The sequence below is a fragment of the Ambystoma mexicanum genome, chromosome 1p (assembly GCF_040938575.1).
Source record: "Ambystoma mexicanum isolate Mex_15411 chromosome 1p, UKY_AmexF1_1, whole genome shotgun sequence".
NCBI lineage: Eukaryota > Metazoa > Chordata > Amphibia > Caudata > Ambystomatidae > Ambystoma > Ambystoma mexicanum.
The window spans coordinates 810968706-810990410 of NC_090921.1; the positions used below are offsets into that span (position 1 = coordinate 810968706).

Genomic DNA, 21705 nt, shown 5'->3' on the forward strand with positions numbered 1-21705 from the left:
ATAATAAATTGAAACAAATGATAGCAACAACGGGGCTGATTCATGGAATTATTTGCGCCGAAAAACAGGGATTTGTGTGCCATTCTGGCCGCAAATCCCTGTTTAACAAATGGGGATTTGCGGCAGAATGGCACAAAATCCCCGCTTTTCGGCGCAAATAATTCCATGAATCAGCCCCCATATGTTTGTCATTTTGCAGCAGATGCGTCAACACTGAATGTAACGCTTTATGTAATTTATGAATTCATTAATAGAAAAGCAAAAAGCAAAGTGAAGAATATATGATCCAATAACACATGCCACGAGCCACGAGCCTATGGTGTTTCTATGTGAAGTTGAGTATAACCCGCTATTGATGTGGGTGGAGTGCCGGTAGATCTTACACCAAGTATGAGCGAAACAGTCTGTTTATGACATTTATTTTAAACATTGTTTATGTCCTAAATTAGTTAGGACGAGCTTCAAATTGTCCTCATAACATTTTGCGATTAACCACTTAACTCGAATTTGCAAATTGAGAGTTTTGTGCGAGACCATGGTTGGGTTAGTGTTTTCCTGTCGGGTTTAAATGTGTTTTTGTGTCACCAAAGTGATGGAGGGGTGCAACCAAGAGCAGCACTTTGGGAGTAGAGGGTCTGTTGCATGTGATTTGAGGCAGGATCTCTATCAGCTGCTGTGGCTGTGCGGATGCAAAAGCAATGGCATCAGGCAGTGCAAGTGCTGGTTTGCGAGTTTAGGGCCATTGCGCTGTTTGGTTTTTGCTGTACAAAATATGAATGGGAGCTTGAATACTGGTCCACCCAGCTCAACTGCTGGGGGGCTACCAAGTCGATACAATTGACAGTTTTGAGCACCGTGGCTGAGGATATGCATATGGTGTACCACCAGTTGGCCACAATACAGAAATTCCATTAATGCTTTCGCTAGGCCAATGGTCTCAACAGATATGCCCTTCTCTCTTCTAGTCGAGATCTGGGCGCTGGGTCACATCATCTCCGTCCTTACCTGTCTCGGAGGGTGTTGGGTCCCAAGTATGGGTAGAGATTATCCTTCAGTTTCCCTTTGATGAGCTGGTCCAAAGTCTCGTGCAGCAAGGGCTGGTGTTGGGTGTAAACATTTTCCACTCCCTGTCATGTGAAAAGCATATGTGAGCATTAGAAGGCTACTATTAAGCAACAGATAATTACATCTCTTATTACCGGTGCACCAACAGATTTACCTTCATGCATAGTGGGTATCTACTGTATACATGCAGATTATCACACCCATTATTAAACAGAATAATTTCAGTCATAAAAAAACAATTCTGTGTCAGCTCTGAATTAGGGGGCATGAAAAAAAACCAATGAATGAGCTCCAGGCAGTCGTGAACTGCCAGTGGTCGACCTGCAATATTAGATTTGGTAATTGTTCCACTGGATGAGCGCCAAAAGGGAAAAGGACGGAATGTTTATGCAGTGCAGGGGGATTGAGATGTAAAACAGAGTTGAGGTTTTGTGATCGTAGCTCTGGGCCATGGGCTTAGAGATGCATTGTTTGTGGATGTGAAACCGTGGACCAATCACAGAACTAGAATGAGGGCCTGGCATGGGAACCGGTGGTGCAGCTGTGAGGTGGCCTGCCTGTGTCCTGAGAGGGAGGACGTAGGAAGGCTGGTAGTGACGCCGATGGCAGATTGGTGTGCTTTTCCCGGGCTTGGAAGATCACGCAGCGGTGGGGAGATGGATGAGAAGGCTGTTGCAGTAGCCCACCTCGGCTCCATGCACTCAACAAGCCCTTGCTGGGCACACAATCATTTGGGCGGGATTTTGTGGAAGAGCTTTGGCAGGCACTTTGCCCTGCTGGGGGCGCTACACCGTTCTGCTGGGGCAGTTCAAGTGGTCTGTTGGCCTGCTCCTTTCAGAGAGGCCATATACACCCAGAGCACTAAACTATTGGGAATCAGGCTCTATGTATCTTAGACTGGATGCTGGTGGCCGGCACAATTAAATCATCATCTACATCTACAGCAATACGCGGTCAAAATGAATACCAAAATAGGAAAATGGGTGCGTGGTACAAACCCAGAAACATCACACGAATTAGCAACGCTGCGGGTGGTTTTATTTTCATCGTGACTGCAGGCAGAGGTGAAGCTTCTTTAATCTGGTCCCTTTTTGCCCGATGATGTATAAATTTAGTCCTTGCACATATCATTTGCCGGCTTGAACACAGCAGTAATGTTCCGTTGTATTATTAGAAACGCGAGAAGAATAGACGAGAGACGCAACAGTACCCAAATTGCTCAAATTAAATTAAACTACGGCAAGAGAAGGCATTTTCAGACCGTTTTTATCTGTATGTTGAGGAATTTAGCAGTTCGTGTTTTGTTCCTTTAACTTACCATTGTCGAGTGTATTTATTCATTCTTTTGGATACACACAGCTACATGTATGGAAAGAAAGCCAGCACAGTAGACTTCTGTGACTGGACAATGACCTGCCCTGGGGACATATTCCAAAGGCAAGTGATTAGAAAAAAACAAGCATTAGCAAAGCCAACAGTTTTGGGTTTAGTGTAGAAATGGGAAAAGCATTTGCCAGGGATTACCATAATGGTAATACCTGGCCATAAAATGGCAACAGCCGGAAAATGGCATAAGCACCTAGGCATATGATAGCAAGCCATCTAATCCCCAGAACAAAGCCACAAATGCTAGCTTTGTTAATGCTTGTTTGTAATAGGACTTCAGTGGAAAGCCCAGATATCAATAAAGGTGCGGATGGCACACTTAATTGGGACATTTCTATTACATCAGTAACATTCACTGCTGCAATTGTGCCATTACCTCTCAAGAGGCTGCTTAGAAATAAAAACTGACAGGCCATGGTTTGATGTTACTGCTTCATAGAGCTAGCTCAAAAAGACCACAGCAGGGTGGGGTTTGGGTGCAGGTAGTGAATGGGAGCGGCTATACCGATTATGCATACAGATTAGCATAGCCCTAGGCAGTCAAAGTGTGGGTAAATAACCGAACAACCACAGGCTCTGTGTCTTGCCTCACATTTCAACTCCCTCATATGTGTACTCCAGTGCAATACCTTCAGTTTATTGATGGTGTTTACACACCACCTATTAGCCAAAACTAAAAAGCAATATGCTCAATACGTATTCAAGTCAATTACGAAAAGCAAACATAAATGAAGAACCCAAGGTACCAAATGACTTATGGTCTCTTTTCACTATTCTCAGTTTTCCTTCTAAAGATTTGATTTTGTGCAAACAACAGTTTTCCCCTTTCCACCTTCCTTAACCGAAACGATAGTAAATGTGTCCTTTTTGAATTTGAATGTTTTGCTTCTACGACTTTGATATGATATGATATATGATATGGCATTTGTAACGCGCCTATACACAAGTGTTTCAAGGCGCGACGAGGCAGGGAGGAGGGAACAAGGGGAGACAGACAACGATCCTACTAGGCCAGGTGTCATTCAGATCGCGCAAGTGAAGGGGTAGGGGGGACGGGAAAAGTGCAAGGGGGAAAGGGAGAGGGGAAAGTGCAGTACAGGGTTAGTAATGAACAAGATAAATAATAGAGCCAGCTGGTGGCAAGTGCAAGATAAGTGCAGGCAAGTGCTGGGAAGGGGGGCTGTAGGGATACAGAGACAGTCCCGCAGTGCAGGGGTTGCCAGGAAGGCAGTGCAGGGGAGAGTGGCTGGGCCAAGGACTGAGATTGGTGAGTGGCCCAGTTGCTGATTCAGTACAGTTTCAGTGATTTAGCAGGGGAGAGGGAGAGAGAAAGCAGAAGCAAAGAGGAAGGTTTTGAGGTGCTTCCGGAACCGGAGATGGTTCTCCTCAAGTTTCAGGGAGGCCGGAAGGCTGTTCCAGAGGGAGGCCCCTGCTGCAGAGAGAGATCTCCCCCCAACTCGTTGCTTGGAGAAGCGGCTGACACTGAGGGAGTTGGAGGCGGAAGAGCGAAGTGCTCGAGAAGGAAGATATTTAGGAAGGGAGAGTTGAAGGTAATTTGGCCCCAGGCCCCAGGAGGCCTTGTGGACAATGCAGAGGGTTTTGAACTTAATCCTCGCAGCCACAGGGAGCCAGTGTAGCGATTTCAGTCCTGGAGAGATACGGTCCCTGGGCTTGAGGCCAAGGACAAGTCTTGCAGTCCTGTTCTGGATGAGTTGCATAGGGCGGAGAGTAGAGGCAGAGTAGAATAGAGGCTGTTACAGTAGTCCAGCTTCGAGAGAACCAGGGCTCTGGAGACAGTGAGCTTCTGGGGGGAGAGGAAAGGAAGGATACCTCTGAGGAGGTGCAGCTGGTAGTATGACTTCTTAGAAACGTCAGAAATGTGAGGAGAGAAGGAGAGTGTGGAGTCGAATATGACCCCGAGGTTTTTTGCCTTGCAGGTAGGAGCAGGAAGAGAGCCAAGAGAGGCTGGCCAGAGAGCTGCAGGGAAGGAGGGAGTGGGTGTGCCGAATCTCGGTCTTACTGGCATTAAGGCAGAGGTCGTTGGCAGCACACCATTCCTGGATAGCAGAAAGACAGTCATAGATGAGGGACGGAGAAGAGGAGGCCGAGGGTAGCCTGAAAATGAGCTGGGTATCATCCGCATAGCACTGAAAGTTGGGGCAGAGAGCAGCGATGCGGTGGGCGAGAAGTGCCAGATACTGGTTGAACAGCCAGGGAGAGAGGTTAGAACCCTGGGGGACACCACAGGTAAAGAAAAAGATGTCAGACAGGAAAGACCCCAGTTGGACCTGGGAAGGTCAATTTGAGAGGAAAGAGGTCAGCCAAGCCAGAGCCTGACCAGTGATACCCAGGTTATCACGGAGGCGGTTGAGCAGGATGGTATGGTTGACAGTATCAAAGGCAGAAGAGAGATCAAGCAAAATGAGAACACATGGAATGTTAGAGTCAAGATTCGAGAGCAGGTCCTCACGGATGTTCAGGAGAGCAGTTTCCGTGCTTCTGGCAGCTCTGAAGCCAGACTGATGGTCATGAAGGCTACCAACAGATTCAGCATGGAGATTAAGCTGGGAGATGGCAAGTTTCTCCAGGACAGGACTTTGGTTAATGCATTGACATAAAAAAATAAAATGTGCCTTTACACGTATTTAAATTGCGCCGGATGTTGCATAACCAAGTGCAAGACTGCCAATTCAACCAAACTTGGCCACAACAAGGTTTTGTTAGGTCTTTCATGAACCACACTTTCTGTAAGAATCAGAGAAGCGCTTTACACAAAACACTCACTGAAATAGGAGCATTGAGGAGCTGCATATAGAACAGTAAGGTTTGTGTGTGTGTGTAGTGGGTGGGAGGAGAAGGCCTTCTAACTAGGCCTTTTTTCCCTCTTTTTGAAAAGTCCAATCTAGTTTTGCATTGTGGTTCTGTGGTACTGTTAACTGTGCCCCATTAGGCTCTCTCCTAATCCCTAGATCCCCACCACGCTGAGGATACAGTTGTACTGTTGTGTGTCTTCTCCTGTGTGTTCCCTACTATGTAATCCGCAAGCCCCCCTGTGCTTCCTGCATCGCTTGGCTGTGTCCCTCCCTCTCTCTTTCGCTCCCTCCTCCTCCTACCTTCCTTCTCGTACCTTCTATGGTGCTTTCCGTCCCTCCCATCTTCTCTAACTTCTACTCTACCCTATCCTTTTCACTAAGTCAGGAAGGGAGCAGTTCAAGAAGGACATCCCAGTCTACAACCCAGGCCTCCGCATCACTGATATTGCTGATACCTACATCAGTGCTTCCTCAAGACAGACTCTCACTGACATCCTCTTTGTCGTTCCCTCACAGACCTATGGACCCCACATATGGTCTTGGCTCTCTCTCCTATCTCTTCCTCTCCCATTATTGGTGGCACTCGGTGGGGGGTCCTCTTGGGCTCTTTCCACTCCTTCAAGACCATCATTAATGTTTATCTGAATGGCACCGTCTTGGTCCAGTGTCCTCAGCTCAATCTCCTACTTTTCGATAGGCTCCTCGCACTTCTTATCAACTTCCTTCCTTCTGCTGCTACTCCTACTAGCACCTCTCTGCCTCCTACGCCATTTCCTGCCTTTTCCGCCTACATGGCACCTCCTGCTACCACCTCCGCCCACTCTCAGGCCCCTCTTTCAAATGTAGCAACCTGCTCCACGTCGCTACTCTCAACTCTCGCTCTGCTGTCAAACACTCCTCTGACATCTGCCACCTCCTCGAAGAACTTGACCTGGTTGTCCTCGCTCTCACTGAGACTTGGTTCACATCCAGCACTGTCATGTGTTTTAACACTCATTCTCTGAGGGCTACAAGATCCTCTCCAAAACCCATAACTAACCGACCCGGAGGTGGAGTACCTCTGATCTTTCCAGAGTGGGTCCCTGCTTCTGTCATTCCTATGCAGGCCTCCTCCTCCGTTGAATGCATGGTCGGCATGCTCACAATCTCTCCTGGCTTCTCTTTGACTGTGGTCACCATCTACAGGCCACCTCGCCTCTTCTCTCCTTACCTCTACCTCTCAACTTCTCCTCCTCTGAGACGTCAACATCCACTCAGTTGCTTCTATTCCCTCCTCAGGACCTCTGCGACACTCTCTTTCCATTCTACCCTCTGGTTCGACACACTCTGCCAGACATACCTTGGATGTTCTCATCTCCTCAGACATCCCCTTCTCTAACCCTCTCACCGATCCTCTTTATTGGACTGACTACTTTCTGCTCTTCTTTCACGTGAAACTCTCTGTCCCTCTGGCTAAACCCATCCCAGCACTGCCACGCACCTTCTCTGTCATTTGGCCCATGAAGTGTGTGTCAGTGGATGCCTTCGCCGCTACTTTCTCTGCTCCTTATATGCCTGCGGCTGACTCACACTCTGACACAGCCCTCTTTAACCTGCATCTTTCTATCTCAAATACTCTGAACGTCCTTTCCCCTGTCATGAGAATCCGTCTAAAGCCTACCTCCAAGTGCAACTCTTGCTATGACTCCAACCTCGCCACCCTGAACCACAAGTGCAGGGTGGCCGAGAGGAAGTGGGAGGCTTCGGGCGCATCCTCTGACAAACTGGCCTGCCGCCTGCTCCAAAGGCAATGCAGACTCTCTTGTCCTGTCCAAGAAGAGAATCCACATCCAAGTCCACATCTCTGCGGCCTCTAACTACGTGGTCGAACTCTATAAAATCTGCAAGTAGCTGGCCAATCCTTCTGCGGCCTCCACCTATCCTGTTCCCTCCCAGGCTCTCTGTATGGGGCTAGCTTCTCACTTCACCACTAAAACTCAGGACATCCTGTTCTCTCTATCCTCTCCTTCTTTCAGCCCCCTCTCCCTCTCCTCCTCCTTTCTCCTCTTTCTCTCAGACAACACCTGACGATGTTTCTAGACAAGTCCGATCTAGGAAAGTGACGTCCAAACAGGTGGTCCCCCGCTCGTCCAGAACCATCAAGGACCACATTGACACACTCGATCCAGCCTTGGCCGATTTCTGCAATCACTCTTTCGCCATTGCATCTTTCCCCTCTCTCCTCAAGCACTCCCTTAGGCACCGCCTTTTTAAAAAGCCTAGCGCAGATACTACCTGTCCAGCAAACTATCACCCGATCTCTATCACTCCTTTCCTGGGCAAACTCCTGGAAAAGCTGACCATCTCCCGGCTTACTCTCCACACTGACGCTGTTGGTTGTCTCCATAACCATCAGTCTGGCTTCAGAGCAGCCGGAAGCACAGAAACTGCTCTCCTGATGACCCATGAAGATCTTCTCTATAATCTCTCCTCCAGCCTTCCTTCTGTCCCAATCCTTTGTTTTTGACACGTCTAATCACGCCATCCTGATCAATTGACTCTGTGAGAACCTGCGCCTCACAGATCAGGCCCTGGAGTGGTTGACCGCCTTCCTCCTGAACTGACCCTCCCAGGTCCAACTTGGGTTCTTTCTCTCCACCATCTCTCCCTCCACATGTGGAGTTCCCCAGGGCTCTAACCTCTCACCCTGGCTCTTCAATGTCTACTTGGCACCTTTGGCCAACCTGATCTTTACTTTCCTCTAACTTTGAGGGTTATGCGGATGACACTCAGCTCTGTTTCAAGCTCCCCTCAGCCTCATCTCCTGTCTCGCTAACTCCGGACTGTCTATCCACGATTCAGGATTTATGCCAGTAAGATGGAGATCCTTTTCATTGGGACTGTGTCATCAACCGACTCCACTCCCTCCTTCTCTCCTCACATTACGGACCTTGCCAAGAATGCCCACTACCAGCTGCACCCTCCTCAGAGATATTCTTCGGTTCCTAACTTTCCCCAGAAGCTCACTGCCTCCAGAGCCCTGGTTTTCTCTGGACTGGACTACTACAACAGCCTCTTTCTCAATCTGCCTCCCTCTACTTTCTGCCTTCTACAACTAATCCAGAACAGGACTGCAAGACTTGTCCTTGGCCTCAAGCCCAGGCACTGTATCTCTCCAGCCCTGAAATCTCTCTGCTGGCTCCCAGTGGCTGCAAGAATCAAGTTCAAGACCCTCTTCATCATAAACAAGGCATCTGGGGCTGGAGCCCGCACTACATCCAACTCGCTCTTCCAAAATACCTTCCTTCTCGACCCCTCCGCTCAGCTACTTCAAACTCACTGAGAGTTAGACGCTTCACCAGGCAGAGAGTGGGGGTATATCTCTCTCCTCGGTAGGTGCCTCCCTCTGGAATGGCCTCCCTGCCCCACCCTGACGTTCAAGATCTCCCCCCCCTCTTCCTCCTTTTTCCCACCCATCTCTCCCTCTCTACCTGTCTGTTGACCGACTGGTTGCTTGGCTACGATCATATTCTCACTGGGTACCCGGCTCATCCATGATCAGTCTCACCACACTGCCACCGACCTACCAAACACTTAGGGGCTGTAACTGTAACCCTACAATCCCCTGCCTCCTTGCACTTACTCAGAGCTGTGCTGCCCTGGTTGCACTTCCCCTGTCCCACTCCCTGGCAATTCCCCCTTCTCCCTTCCCCCTGCATTTTGCATTGCTGTACTGCACTTGCACGATCTGAATGACACAAGGCCTAGTAAGATCGTTTGTCTTGTCCTCCCCTCTGTCTTCCCCCCCTAACGTTGTTGCGCCTAGAAACACTTGTGTACAGGCGCGTTATAAATGACATATCATATGAAGGCCCTGTTCAGACCAGATTACAATCACCATGATCTTATGAGGTATGCACTAGGAACACAAAACTGGGCCCATAAGATATGCCCTGCATTACAGTTTGTTATAACAAATGTACAATTAATAGAGACAAGAAGTAAAAATGATTTGCTGAGATTTTTGGTCAAGAGCAGTGCTGAGTCTGGAACCCAAATCTGCAGATTCCAAGATCGTAAGCGAATTACAGGCAACGATCCAAGAATACCAACACAAATGCAAAGCTAACAAAACATAGAAGTTGAGTGTTTCACATGCATCAGAGTTAATACATTTCACATATATTCAAATATGATTGTGTTCAATAATCGGCAGTTGAGGGGACATAGGATCCGCTGGGTAATTAATCGATAACCGAATATTCTCCATTCGGGAATTAAATAGGTTAGAACCATTTGCCCCGGCTCTAGTTCAGCGTGAAATAATTTTCTTCAGTGGAATATGAAGGGTCTATTTGGCAGACTTTGAAGGTAGCAGGAGCAGAGTTATCCCAGTGTTGAGCTGTAAGAGATTTCACCAGTGCGATAAGCTAAGACATTGAGTTGTCTTTCTTACGTTGAGGAACTCTGCCTAGTAACAAACAATCAGAGAAAGTTCCACCATCCACTTAGTGATCTCCGACAGTCAGGCAAACTGACACAAGGCCTTCACAGGCACCCAATCCCTCATTATATGCATAAAGGTAGCTCTAGGGTTGCTACAATGTGGGAATGGGCAGAATGGCTGCGAATGGGCAGAACAATCGGGAGAAAACCCATGCATAACTGGAATCAAATTAGCACTATCCAGACAGTTGCACTGAATGAAGTTCCAAGCAAGAATTCATATATAGTACTTTTGTGTGATAACATACTCATTCACTGACTCTCTGCTCTGTGAAGCTTAAAGCTAGGGCAGTAGGAATGACCTAATCGTCTAGTGATCCTCTTTCCCCCTCAACAAGACACTTGATAGCCACCTGAGATTGCATCCGCGAAGACAGGCCACGATTTGCACACCACAGCAAAAGTGGCAGCGTATACCAGTAATGGACTCTAGTTTCACCCAGTTATTTAAAGGACTCGGTTGATGGTGGAAGTGCAAACAGATATGCTGTAGCACAGCCCAGCAGGGTATACAATGTGGATTTTCATCAATTACCTATAAGATCAGATACTATGCCATATCGTTCAATCGTTCTAACATTGCAGGCACATTTGCAGACGTGGTTTAATATGCAGTAATAGGTCATCAGCAAACAGAGATACACCAGGGTTCACACCTGCCCATTGTATGCCATAATGTGCAAAGATGGGCCTGAATGTACACATTAACGGATCCATTACCAGGGCAAATAGCAGGGGGGGCAATGAACACCCCTGTCTAGCACCCCTACAGTGTTCCTCACAACAATCATGAAATGGCAATACCTAGACATCCCTGTATAGCCAGCCCACTGACAAGCCGCCTCTGTTAATCCACGTCTCTCTACTAATGGGTATGGCAGACTTTTCAACATGGAATTCCCTCATAATGGCATATTCATTGCAAAAATGCAGGTCGTCATACCTTTGCAGCCAAGACCGGTCTAGGCTTTACGCAATATTTTCAAAGGAGCAGAACATGCATTTGCAGTAATCCTATCAGCCCATAACACAATGATCAGCTTCCTAGGGTGGATCCATTTGTCAGATCATTTTTCCGGGCATATACAGTACACCCCCCAACACAACAATACATCACATATTCAATCTGTACAGCATGACAGTACTTTAACTCAAAGGGCACTATACGGTGGAAGGTGCTCTTCGTGGAGAGCCACCTTCCAGAAGGTATTAGTGGTCAGTCTAGCGCTCAAACCAGGCAAGAAGAGATAGTTGTGGGAGTTACACCCTGCTGCTCTTTAGGCTTGACCTAGAGCAAGCTGGCATGGCTGTTCGCCTTAGGTCATGCCTTGAGGCCATTGGTGAGTGCATAAGCTCCCGCTGTCTCTCGATCTATCTCAGACTTTGGTCTCTTTAAACCTAAACTTAAAACCTATCTGATCTGTTGAGTCTTTATGTCTCATCTATCTTGAGGGAGGTGGGGAGAGTAAACCTACATTGCGCACCTCCAGAAACACTTCATGAAGACATCGACCCACAAGTTCGAAAAGCAAGCATGAAGCTCAATAACTAGGCCAGTGCTTTCCAATTCCTCGACTGTTTAGCCCAGTAAATTTCATGCCGATCTCTGTGTCATGTAAGCAATGCGACACAATCTCAAATACCTCTAATGATTGCTCTGAACCCTCTCTCACTTGACGGGTGTATAACCTCTTCTGTAAAAGTGTGAAGACCTCATCATTTACCTGCTGATCATGGGAGACACTACCACCAGCATATTCAAGGCGGGTAATGGGTTTTCTATTATGATCTCCAGAGACCATCCATACTCGTGCCTTGCCTATCCCCAAATCTATGCGGGTACTTTGTATAGTCATTATACTCCAATATGCCCAAAGCATCCAGTGCCCGGTTAAGTGTGTCCCTTGCTATCGCCAAATGGAATGCAAAAGCGATGTTCATATCCAGACGTCCATCAAAAAACTTAATCTGATTATCTAAGTCATTCATATCTTCGTTCATCTTTCTCCTAACCCCATACATAAACTTGTAATACTTCCCAGATCTTGCACATTGAGTCAACTGAACCATTATTACTAGAATCATGTCTGATTCGCAACACTCATCTAGTTCACATAAGTACCAAACAACAGAGATGCTTGGAATCGAAAGGTTTGCGCCAGTGTAACCCGCTGCCTACTCTTAAATTAATGCACAATGGGCCTCATTGCGAGTACGGCGGTAGGGGGTTAACAGCACTGGTAAGGAAGCTGGTGCCGTTAACCCCCTACCGCCACATTCCGAGGTCCCTTAATGGGTCCCACTAGGGCCGGCTGGTTTTACCAGCTGCCCTTAGCGGGACCAGTAAAGGGACCAGGGAGCCAATAACGGGCCCGCAATTTGCGGGCCCGTTATTAGCTCCTTCCCCATTCCCATTGAGCCCTATGGTGGCTCAAATGGGAATGGAGAATGGTTTTCAGAATGGGGACTTACCGGGTCCTCCAAGGTTGGAATGACCCGGTAAATCCCCATTCCGACTACCCGGACCTGGACACGGGTTTATAGGCAGCCATGGTGCTGTTAGCACCATGGCTACCTCCAAACTCTTAATGACCCCCAAAGTAAATGTTTGGTTAGTGAGCTAAATACTCACAATTGTATATTCTAAAGATGTGAAAGTGATTGATAAACATATCTATTCTTGTGAGAGAACCATGCAAAGGAGACCAGTACTAACGTCCTTGCTCCTCTTAATTCTGTCCTTTCCATATATAAACGGCCATGATGTTATCGTATTATATTCAATAATGTTATGGATGCAGCGCCCAACAGACAGCCACTCATTTATTTATTCGCATTTGTAGAACGTGCAAACAGTCCAGGGGCACCGTGGCGCTTGTTACAGAAAGGTTCTTAGTTACAGAGGTGAAGAATTACATTTTTGGTACAGAACAGAAGTATATACAGTGCAATCAAGGATTAGTTGAAGAGAAAGGTTTTCCGTTTTTTACGGAAAGCAACGGGGGAGTTCTCTGCTCTGATATCTGTAGGGAGCGAGTTCCAGAGTTTTGGCGGCTATTTAGGGGAGGCCGATCCCACCTGCTTTGGCCCTCTTGGTGTGGGGAGTGTAAAGTAGATTGGAGTAGCGGGTTCTCGTGGGTCGAGTAGATGTGGATTTAGCAATGGTCTCTGATAGGTATGACAGGGCTGTGAGGGCGAGACATTTGTGTGTGAGGATTTTAAATGTAATGCGCTCTTTAACAGGGAGCCAGTGTGCAGTCTAGCGTGAGAATTGGAGCTCAGATTGGAGCTTTCATCAAGCAAGTCCCTTGGTCGAAGAATAAGGTTGTCATTTTAATAGAAGGCTGTGCATCATCTGTATTAGCTAGGTAAGTGCTTAGAAGAAACCAGTGTCACATGAACTCTCTATTTCAAATTACACATTAGGGGCCAACCAGTTTGCCATGTCCCTCACAGGAGAAGGACAAAAAAGAATGGTCTTTCCTCATGGTGTGCAGCTTAGCGTGTGCCGCTCCTTCATAATGAGTGTTTTATATCATCGCTATATTGGTTTTCTCTCTTCAAAAGGTAGGACTCCACTCTATTCCTCTTGATATCTCTGTTTATAACCCACATATTCCAAGATAGAAGTTCAATATCGCTGAACATGAGGGTCTAGAAAAAGACATTGGGCCTCATTAAAGCTTGCTGGTATAAAATCGGAATTACCGGCATGCCGGTGCAACCATGTCAGTGTGGCACTCCTGCCGGAATCACTGGTTGATTCTGTGTCAGCCTGCACGTGCATTCCTGCATTGCGGAAATGGTAGCACCAGCATGTCGGTAACACCACCAAACGACCCCAAAAAAAACCATACCAGCAGCCTCGCTGACACGGACACTGACTCCGATTCCGATTCTGGCTCTGCGCTCACAGACATACCGGTACTGGTATAACCCTGACCGGAAATAATGTGATCGCGGGAACAGGAAATGTACCAGCGGCCATTAACAGAACACAATCCATTGCAATCCTTAACGCACAGGAGTCAGAGCCATATCCATAGCACTGAAAAACGTCCCCAGACATGTCCTTAAGGCAACCAGCTGCACAGAGGCACAATCCGCGTTTCAGTGAAGCTGAACTCAACATGTTGGCGGACATGCTAGTGGAGAACTCAGAGGACGTCTTCTGCAGTGACCTACGCCAGCAAACCCAATCAAGGAAAAAGGCCATCTGGGAGGAGGTGAACTGGAAGGTCTCAGCGGTTGGACTGCCGCAAGAGGTGGGACGATCTAAGTCTCTGGGTGCGGAACCTCCTGGCCGCACAGCTCGCCCAGGGCATGGCCACAGGAGGCAGACCTGCATCACCAATCAAACTCGAGGTCTGGGAAGAAACCTGCAGCAGCATAATGCACCTCGAGGAAGTTGGAGATGTGGCGGCTGGAGATGTCACATCTGATGAGGCTGGTGAGTCCCCTGTAACACCAATGTCATTTCACACACCTTGTAGCCACAATGCAAATGAGTAGGCCAACATACCAAGTATGTCGTACCCAAGGCCAGTACAGCCATGCAGGCAGTCCACACACCGTCAATCTGGTTGCACACATCCACATCGAACCTGCCCGCAAACCACATCCATACACCACTCACACATCAAACAGGTTCTCTGTATTGCCCCCACAAGATGCACCTGCAGGCACTCAGACACACATCCCACTAACACTGCACCACTGCTGTTGGCACTGCTGTGCTACCACATGCACAAAGTCACGTCAGTGTCAAGCAACCCCACCGCCAGCAAATGACAAGATGCACACATCAATGATACATGTGGGCCACTTGACCCATCCACCATGTCCAATCCCGCTAAATCACCATTATCAGCGGACCCCTGGCAAGGTAAGGAGTCTCCTCACCCTCACCTCCCAAGAAGGCAAATTTAAAAATAAATACATGGCGCTTAAAAGCACCATCCATTGCACACTCGGTGCGTGGTTTGTCTCCCCGGCGCTGGCCGCTTCCTGGTCTCCCTTGTGCCCGCCTCCCCGTCCCGATTGGCCCATCCAAGATAATAAAAAAAAAAAGAACCAAACAGAGGCCGCAGCGAGGCTCGGCTCGAGCAGCACCCCGCCATTATCAGAGGACCCCTGGCAAGGTAAGGAGTCTCCTGACCCTCACCTCCCAAGAAGGAACATTTTAAAATAAATACATGGCGCTTAAAAGCACCATCCATTGCGCACTCTGCGCGTGGTTTGTCTCCCCGGGGCTGGCCGCTTCCTGGTTTCCCTTGTGCCCACCTCCTAACCCGCCCACTGCACCCGGATTGGCCCACACACCCCATATCAAGAACATCCCAAGGCAGCCCTCTGCCCGGCAGCCCCCGCGGCAAAGGACCACGAGGCAAAGGGCGGCTCCTACATTGGCGGCTCCAAGATGTGTCTGCAGGTGTCCGCAGGGGACGCCAAGGAAGCCAGCAGTCAACAGACACCAACAAAAACTGTGAGTGTGGCATGAGTGGGGAGAAGAGCAATCACTCTACTCCAGAAAACCCCTGCCACTCTACCTTACCTCCAAATAACAGAGTGCCATAATATTAGCATGTCCACACTTAGATAGAATTGTGAACATTAGCCTGTGTCGCGTCTGGACAGAATTGTGAATGTTAGCATGTCTGCACTTAGATAGAACTGGTAAATATTAGCATGTGCACACTTAGAATTGTGAACATTAGCCTGTGTCGCGTCTGGACAGAATTGTGAATATTAGCATGTCCGCACTTAGATAGAACTGGTAAATATTAGCATGTGCACACTTAGATAGAATTGTGAACATTAGCTTGCGTCGCAACTAGATTTTGACTGAAGGATAACATGTCTGCGCCTAGATGAAACTTGAATGTTAGCATGTGCCACACCAGCCTGCACCGCATCTAGATAAGGCTGTGAATGTTAACATGCCCACACCTAGATAGAACTCTGAACATTGGCCTGCGCCGCACCTAGATAGGATTGTGAAGGCCAACAAGTGCCACACTTACACAATACTGTGAATGTTAGCATGCAAAAGGTCAGGTAATCCACTAACCAATATAACCTCAAACTCTGCATACTTATCTCACTCAAAAACTCACACAACCATCTCTCACACCACAAGCCGCATGCACTTCACAACACTACAACAACACTACAACAACACATAAGCCGGAGCAACAGCACACGCGGACCGACAACGATCCAATACCTGCACCAAAGCTCAGCACCCGGTGTATACCGAGTTGAAGCTGCCAACAGAACACGATTCCTCTCACTATCCTACTCCTTCATCACCTTACTAACCCATCCCCCCCTTATCGTTTGCAGATCCCCCAGAGCGCCTGGGGACCAATTCCGTTGGTGACGGTGCACGGTACAAATACCTTTAACATTTAACATTTAACGCAGCAACTGCCATAGGCAGCAGTCACATGTGTAATACATCCGGGTCACAATCAGACAACACCATGCCATACAGCTTGTGTGGCCCACCCATAACACCCAAACCGGAAAACACCAATAGCCCAGCCAACAGCCACTGCACACACCATGTACACACACCACACATGCACCCACACAGCATACATGACACATGCATGTGTGCACCATGCCATGGCCACCACCATGTCCATGACAATGCACATATATATGAAAGTACTTGCACTTATGTCTGTCTGATGAATCCACACCCATCACTGATGCCCTGCCTTTCTGGCCCACTCAGGCACATCATCTGGCAATGAGGCCGAACAGCCGACCACATTGAGAAACACCAGGCCACGCCGCAGCTGGACAACCACCACCTCCACCCAGGATTCAAGTGCATCTGCCAGCAGACGGGAGCAGGCACTCCCACTGCTGCCCAGCCACCACTAGACCAGGTGGCAGCTGCGACCAGCCACCACCCGAACATGCGGCTCCTGTGGCACATCAATCAGCACAGCGGAGGCACCTGTGTCTCATCCACCGGCAGAACAGGAGGCACCTGTGGCACAACCACCAGCACAGCAGGAGGAACCTGTGGCACAACCACAAGCACAGCAGGAGGAACTTGCACCCCTTATGAAAGGGGGTCTACCCGACAACAATGGGGAAGACGGTGGGGTCGAAAATCTATCTAGCGACTAGAGCTATGCGGAGGCAGAGGGATTCAGTCCAGTGGGCCTGAATCCCAGCCCCCAACCCAGAAACCCACCATCCCTACGTAATGTTAGGGATATAGAGGAGTGCCTGTCAAGGATGGAGGCAAGACAGGAATCGATGGCCAGAATGGTGCAACAACATCTGCACGACGGCGCAGCTCATGCGTAAGACAATCCAGGCCACCTCCAGGAGGTCAACACCAGTGCAGGGCCGAGCCACAGCAGCCATCTACCATCTGGCATAGCGTGTGAGGGAGGGGAACGGGGTAATGTAATCCCTGGTGGAGTCCATATCGGTATTGGTGCAGGCACCTGCCGACCAACAATACATGCCCTTGCCACTGGCACCATCCACAAGTACCACTCCCGCAGGTTCACTACCAAGCAGCCCTGCAGAAGGGCACACCCCTCAGCCTAAGAGGGCATGTAAATAGGACACTGTTGGGTGTGTGTGGGGAGGGATAGTTGGGGAAGGGGTGTGGGGAGGGATAGTTGGGTGGGATGGTAGAGGGAGCGAAGGCCTTTTTCAATTGTAAATATTAATAATCACAATATATTTTGTGTTGTCAAAAGAAATCAGGACTGGACATTGATCTTTCAGTATGAGTGCATTTATTCAAGTACATTGCCCAGTGCGCTCAATGTCCTGTGCCGTGTGTGTAACAGGTGCTCAAAAGTAGTTATCAATAAGTTCCTCACGTGTGGCACGTCCATCCCTGCCCTTGCGGCGTTGACCAATAGCCTCCTCATCATCATCATCATCATCATCAGTGTCATCATCATCCTCTGTTGGCAGCATGTCCATGTCAAGGGCAGGGGGACGTTGCGCCTGATGCACATGTTGTGCAACATGGTACATGCAAGCACAATCCTTCCAACCTTTTCCAGGCTGTACATCAGCGTGCCACCAGATCTGCTGAGGCAGCAGAACCTGGCTTTGAACAGGCCGAAAGTCTGCTCAATGGTGCAGCGAGTACGGAAATGGGCACGGTTTTACGCCTGTTCGTGGATGTTCGTGGATGTTGTGTTATGTTATGTTATGTTACGTTAAGGAATTTGTAGTGCGCACCAGGTACCCGTAGGCTGATGGGCGCAGACTAACAAACACAAAACAGAATTACATATACATCAAAGCTAGAAGCATTCCAAGGTTAATACTGATACGGCTCTAAACGAAGAGCAGTGTTTTCAACTTTTTTAAAAAAAAGTTCTGTTGAAACCAGAGTTCTTATATAAGAAGGGAGGGCGTTCCAGGCTGTAGGAGCCGCAACTTCAAAAGACCCTTGTCTAGTCTTATTGGTCCTATGCCGGGGAACAACAAGTATATTCGAGTTGTCAGATCTCAGTGACCTTCCCTTGTTTTTCATAACAATGGCCTCCTTCAATTACGATGGCATTGGACCCACAATACATTTCGGAGTTATCAGGAGGAGCCTGAACTGAATTCTTGCTCCAACTGGTAACCAATGTAGACTCCTTCTGGCCTCAGAGACGTGATCTCTTTTTCTCAGGCCTTTTACCACTCTTACTGCCCCATTTTGGATGACCTGAAGACGATGAATCTCCGACTGCGGAATGCCCACCAGGAGACAACAGCCATAATCTAATTTCGAGCCAATAATGGCTCTAGCCAGCGTCTGAGTTCTTTTCAGAAATGAATGGGCGAAGATGGCGGAAGAGTTTGAGGAAGTAGGAGGCTGACGAGACGAGGCTATTCACCTGTGCCTTCATATTTAGATGTCTATCCAGACATACTCATAACGTCTTAACCTTGGACAGTGTATTAATAACACAATTGTCCAGGTTAATATTCTTATATTCCTCTCCTAATTTGTCCAGTTTGCTTGGCGACCCTACCAGGAGGAGCTCCGTTTTGGCACTATTCAGGGCCAATCCGTTGGCTACCATCCAGTTTTGGATCTTCGCATAAATTCTATTAATAGAAGCTTTGTCCTTTTGATGTATTCCTGAGATGGGAAGGATGCATTGCGTGTCATCCGCGTAATTTGCAAACACGATCCCTTCCTCCTCCAGCATCTGGAAGAAGGGGATCATGAAGATGTTGTAGAAGCACGGAGACACGCATGCTCCCTGTGGAACTCCATATAATAGGAGCACAGGATCGGCTTCTGCTACTTCACTGGCAACTCTGATTTGCCTATCCTTTAGGAAGGATGATACCCATAGGATGGCCTCTTCAGAAAATAATGCATTCTCTTTTAATCTGGTGGACAGAATCGAATGGTCCACCAGGTCAAAGGCTGCTGAAAGGTCCAGAATCATTAATAGGGCAATCTGGCCCTTATCCATACCTTGACAGAGATGAGAGTTAAGTGTGAGGAGCACTGTTTCCGTGCCATGATTGCCATGGAACCCAGATTGGTAATTATGTTAAATTTGATTCTGTTCCATGAATGAAGAAATCTGGTTGTACGCCACCCGATCTAATATCAATAACCATGGCTTCAGGGGATACCCAGCATCACCTTCACGGGAGCAACAGAAAGTGTACATGTCAATTTCCTGGTTATATCATGTTGGCACAGGCTGTATAGTATATAATGTATTTCTCGACTGCATTATATGTGCCGCTTTACTCACCGCGCTGACTGAAGAGATGAGGTTGTCCTTTTAAAGATTACAACCGAAAGCCTCTTGAAGCGCTTCCAATAGTATTTCATTATTTATGTGCCTGCATTTTTAGGTGTTGTTTTTACTATTAATCACGGTTGCTCTTAATATATTGGCCGCAGTGGATAACTGTTTCTTTCATTGTGTAGGACGCTGCTGGTGCGGTTAGTCCTCTTTCTGCTTCTTCAGTGGGCATTTCTCTGCCTCACTTGCATTTCTCGACTGCATTTAATGTGCCGCTTTACTCGCCTGCGCAGCTGACGGGCACAGACAGGCTTGCTTAAGCGTGCGGACTGTGCAGGACCTTCATGCTGTTACAGGTAACTCCAGGGAAATGAATGGCCTAGAGCACAGTGTACTGCTGTCTCTGGCCCCTTCTAATACTAGATGGCCTGTGGGTTTTGTTAGGTCTTCCATTACTACTAAAACTCTGCCAGCAGTAGGCCTGCAATGTGGCCTACTTAACACCCGCTCTCTAGTGGCGCACTATATGGGATGCCACGATTTAGTTTTGAAATGTCAGCTTGATTTTAGGTTTTTGATAGAGACCTGGCTTTGTGACACATCCGGTCCAGCCATTGTTCAGGCCCTGCCCCCAATTATGAGCTGGCACACGTTGATCTCAAGGCAACCCATGCCAGCGGTGGGGTGGCCATTATCTATAAAGCCAAATCTAAAGTTGTGTGCACTGTACCTAAGCACTCCCACAAGATGGAGTGTCTCTTGGCTCGTATCTGCTCTTCCCCTACCTCGACACTCACTGTTTTGGTGATCTACCGTCCCCCTGGGGTCGACAGCCTGTTTTGCCTGGAATTCCCGGCTATAGTCCTGGAGCTCCAGATTATATATCACAGTTTACTGATTGTTGGTGATTATAACCTGCCTGCTAATCCAGCTACTAATGGCAGATAGCCAATTATTGGGCCCTTATGTAAGATCTTGGGCTCCCTCAGTTGATTTTAGAGCTGACTCATCAACTGGGAAACATTCTGGACTTTATCTGTGGCCCCAGATTGTCTACTATTGTATCCTCGCCTAGTCCGGTAGTATGGTCTGATCATTTCTTGGTGCCTTTCTCTATTCTCCAAGAGGTCACAAACCCATCTCCTCTTAAACCAGCTATTCTTAAACGTAGCTGGTACAAGGTGTCCAACCACAAGCTAATTGCCTCCCTTCAATCACGGTGTGATCGGGATGGTTCTTGTTTCCTGGCCGTCCTGGAGGCCTCATTTACAGCAGTTGCTAAGCGGCTGGCCCCCTTAGATTATGCAAACAGAAAAGCCACTCTTCCGAGCCCTGGTTCTCTGATAAACTCAGGGTTGGAAAACTACGTTGTAGACAAGCGGAGAGAAAATGGCGTATTAGCTACTCCATTGAAGCTAAATCTGCTTTTCGGAACTCTCTGACAGCCTACCAGAAAGCAATTATTAATGCTAAAAAAGTTTTCTTTAGTCGCAAGGTGGAAGATGCTGTCAATCAGCCGAAGGCTCTTTTTTAACTGGTCCAATCTCTATCGACCCATACTAAGGCAGGCCCTCAAGTGCCGGCCTCACATTATCTCTGCAACTCACTCTCCTCTTTTTTCTATATTAAAATGATGATCATTCATGAAAACATCTCCGGTGGGGTAGGCCATCTGGGTACTGGTGCTGTTCCCGGTGTACTACCCCCCACTGGCCCTCTTGAAGGAGATTGTGTGATTTGATTTCCCAAATGACTGCAGCAGTTAATGCCTCATTTGCTGATGGGGCTATTCCTAATACTTTGAAGCACGCTTTGGTGATCCCCTTAATGGAAAAACCCTCTTTGGACACTGAGGCGCGTGCCAATTTTCGGCATATTTCCCTCCTGCCCTTCTTGATGAAGGTATGGAGGCCTTGGTTTCCCCTCTGCTCTTCCTTCCTCTACCTTTTGGGTTCTTAGTCTCTTTTCAATCTGGGTTTTGGCCTGAGAGGGGCACAGAATCAGTCGCCCTTGCCTGCCTGGTGGATCAGGGTGGTGTTGGAGCAGTCCTTTTGTTAGATCTTTCTGCTGCTTTCGATGCGGTTGACCATCTCACCCTGATCTCCCGTCTTTCTGCTGCAGGTCTTTCTGGCTAAATTCTAGGATGGTTCACGGCCTTCCTGGCCGATCGCTCTCAGTCGGTCTCCAGTCCTCCTTTTCTG

At 48.1% G+C, this 21705-nt stretch overlaps 1 protein-coding gene across 1 annotated transcript in view; it reads right to left on the bottom strand.

Moving 5' to 3' along the window:
- Nucleotides 1-21705, bottom strand: part of VPS45 (vacuolar protein sorting 45 homolog) — a 527429-nt gene that overhangs the window by 196821 nt on the left and 308903 nt on the right. Inside the window, exon 13 of the mRNA XM_069652302.1 lies at nt 1006-1127. Coding sequence (XP_069508403.1) covers nt 1006-1127 — 122 coding nt within the window. The remainder of the gene's footprint in view (nt 1-1005; nt 1128-21705) is intronic.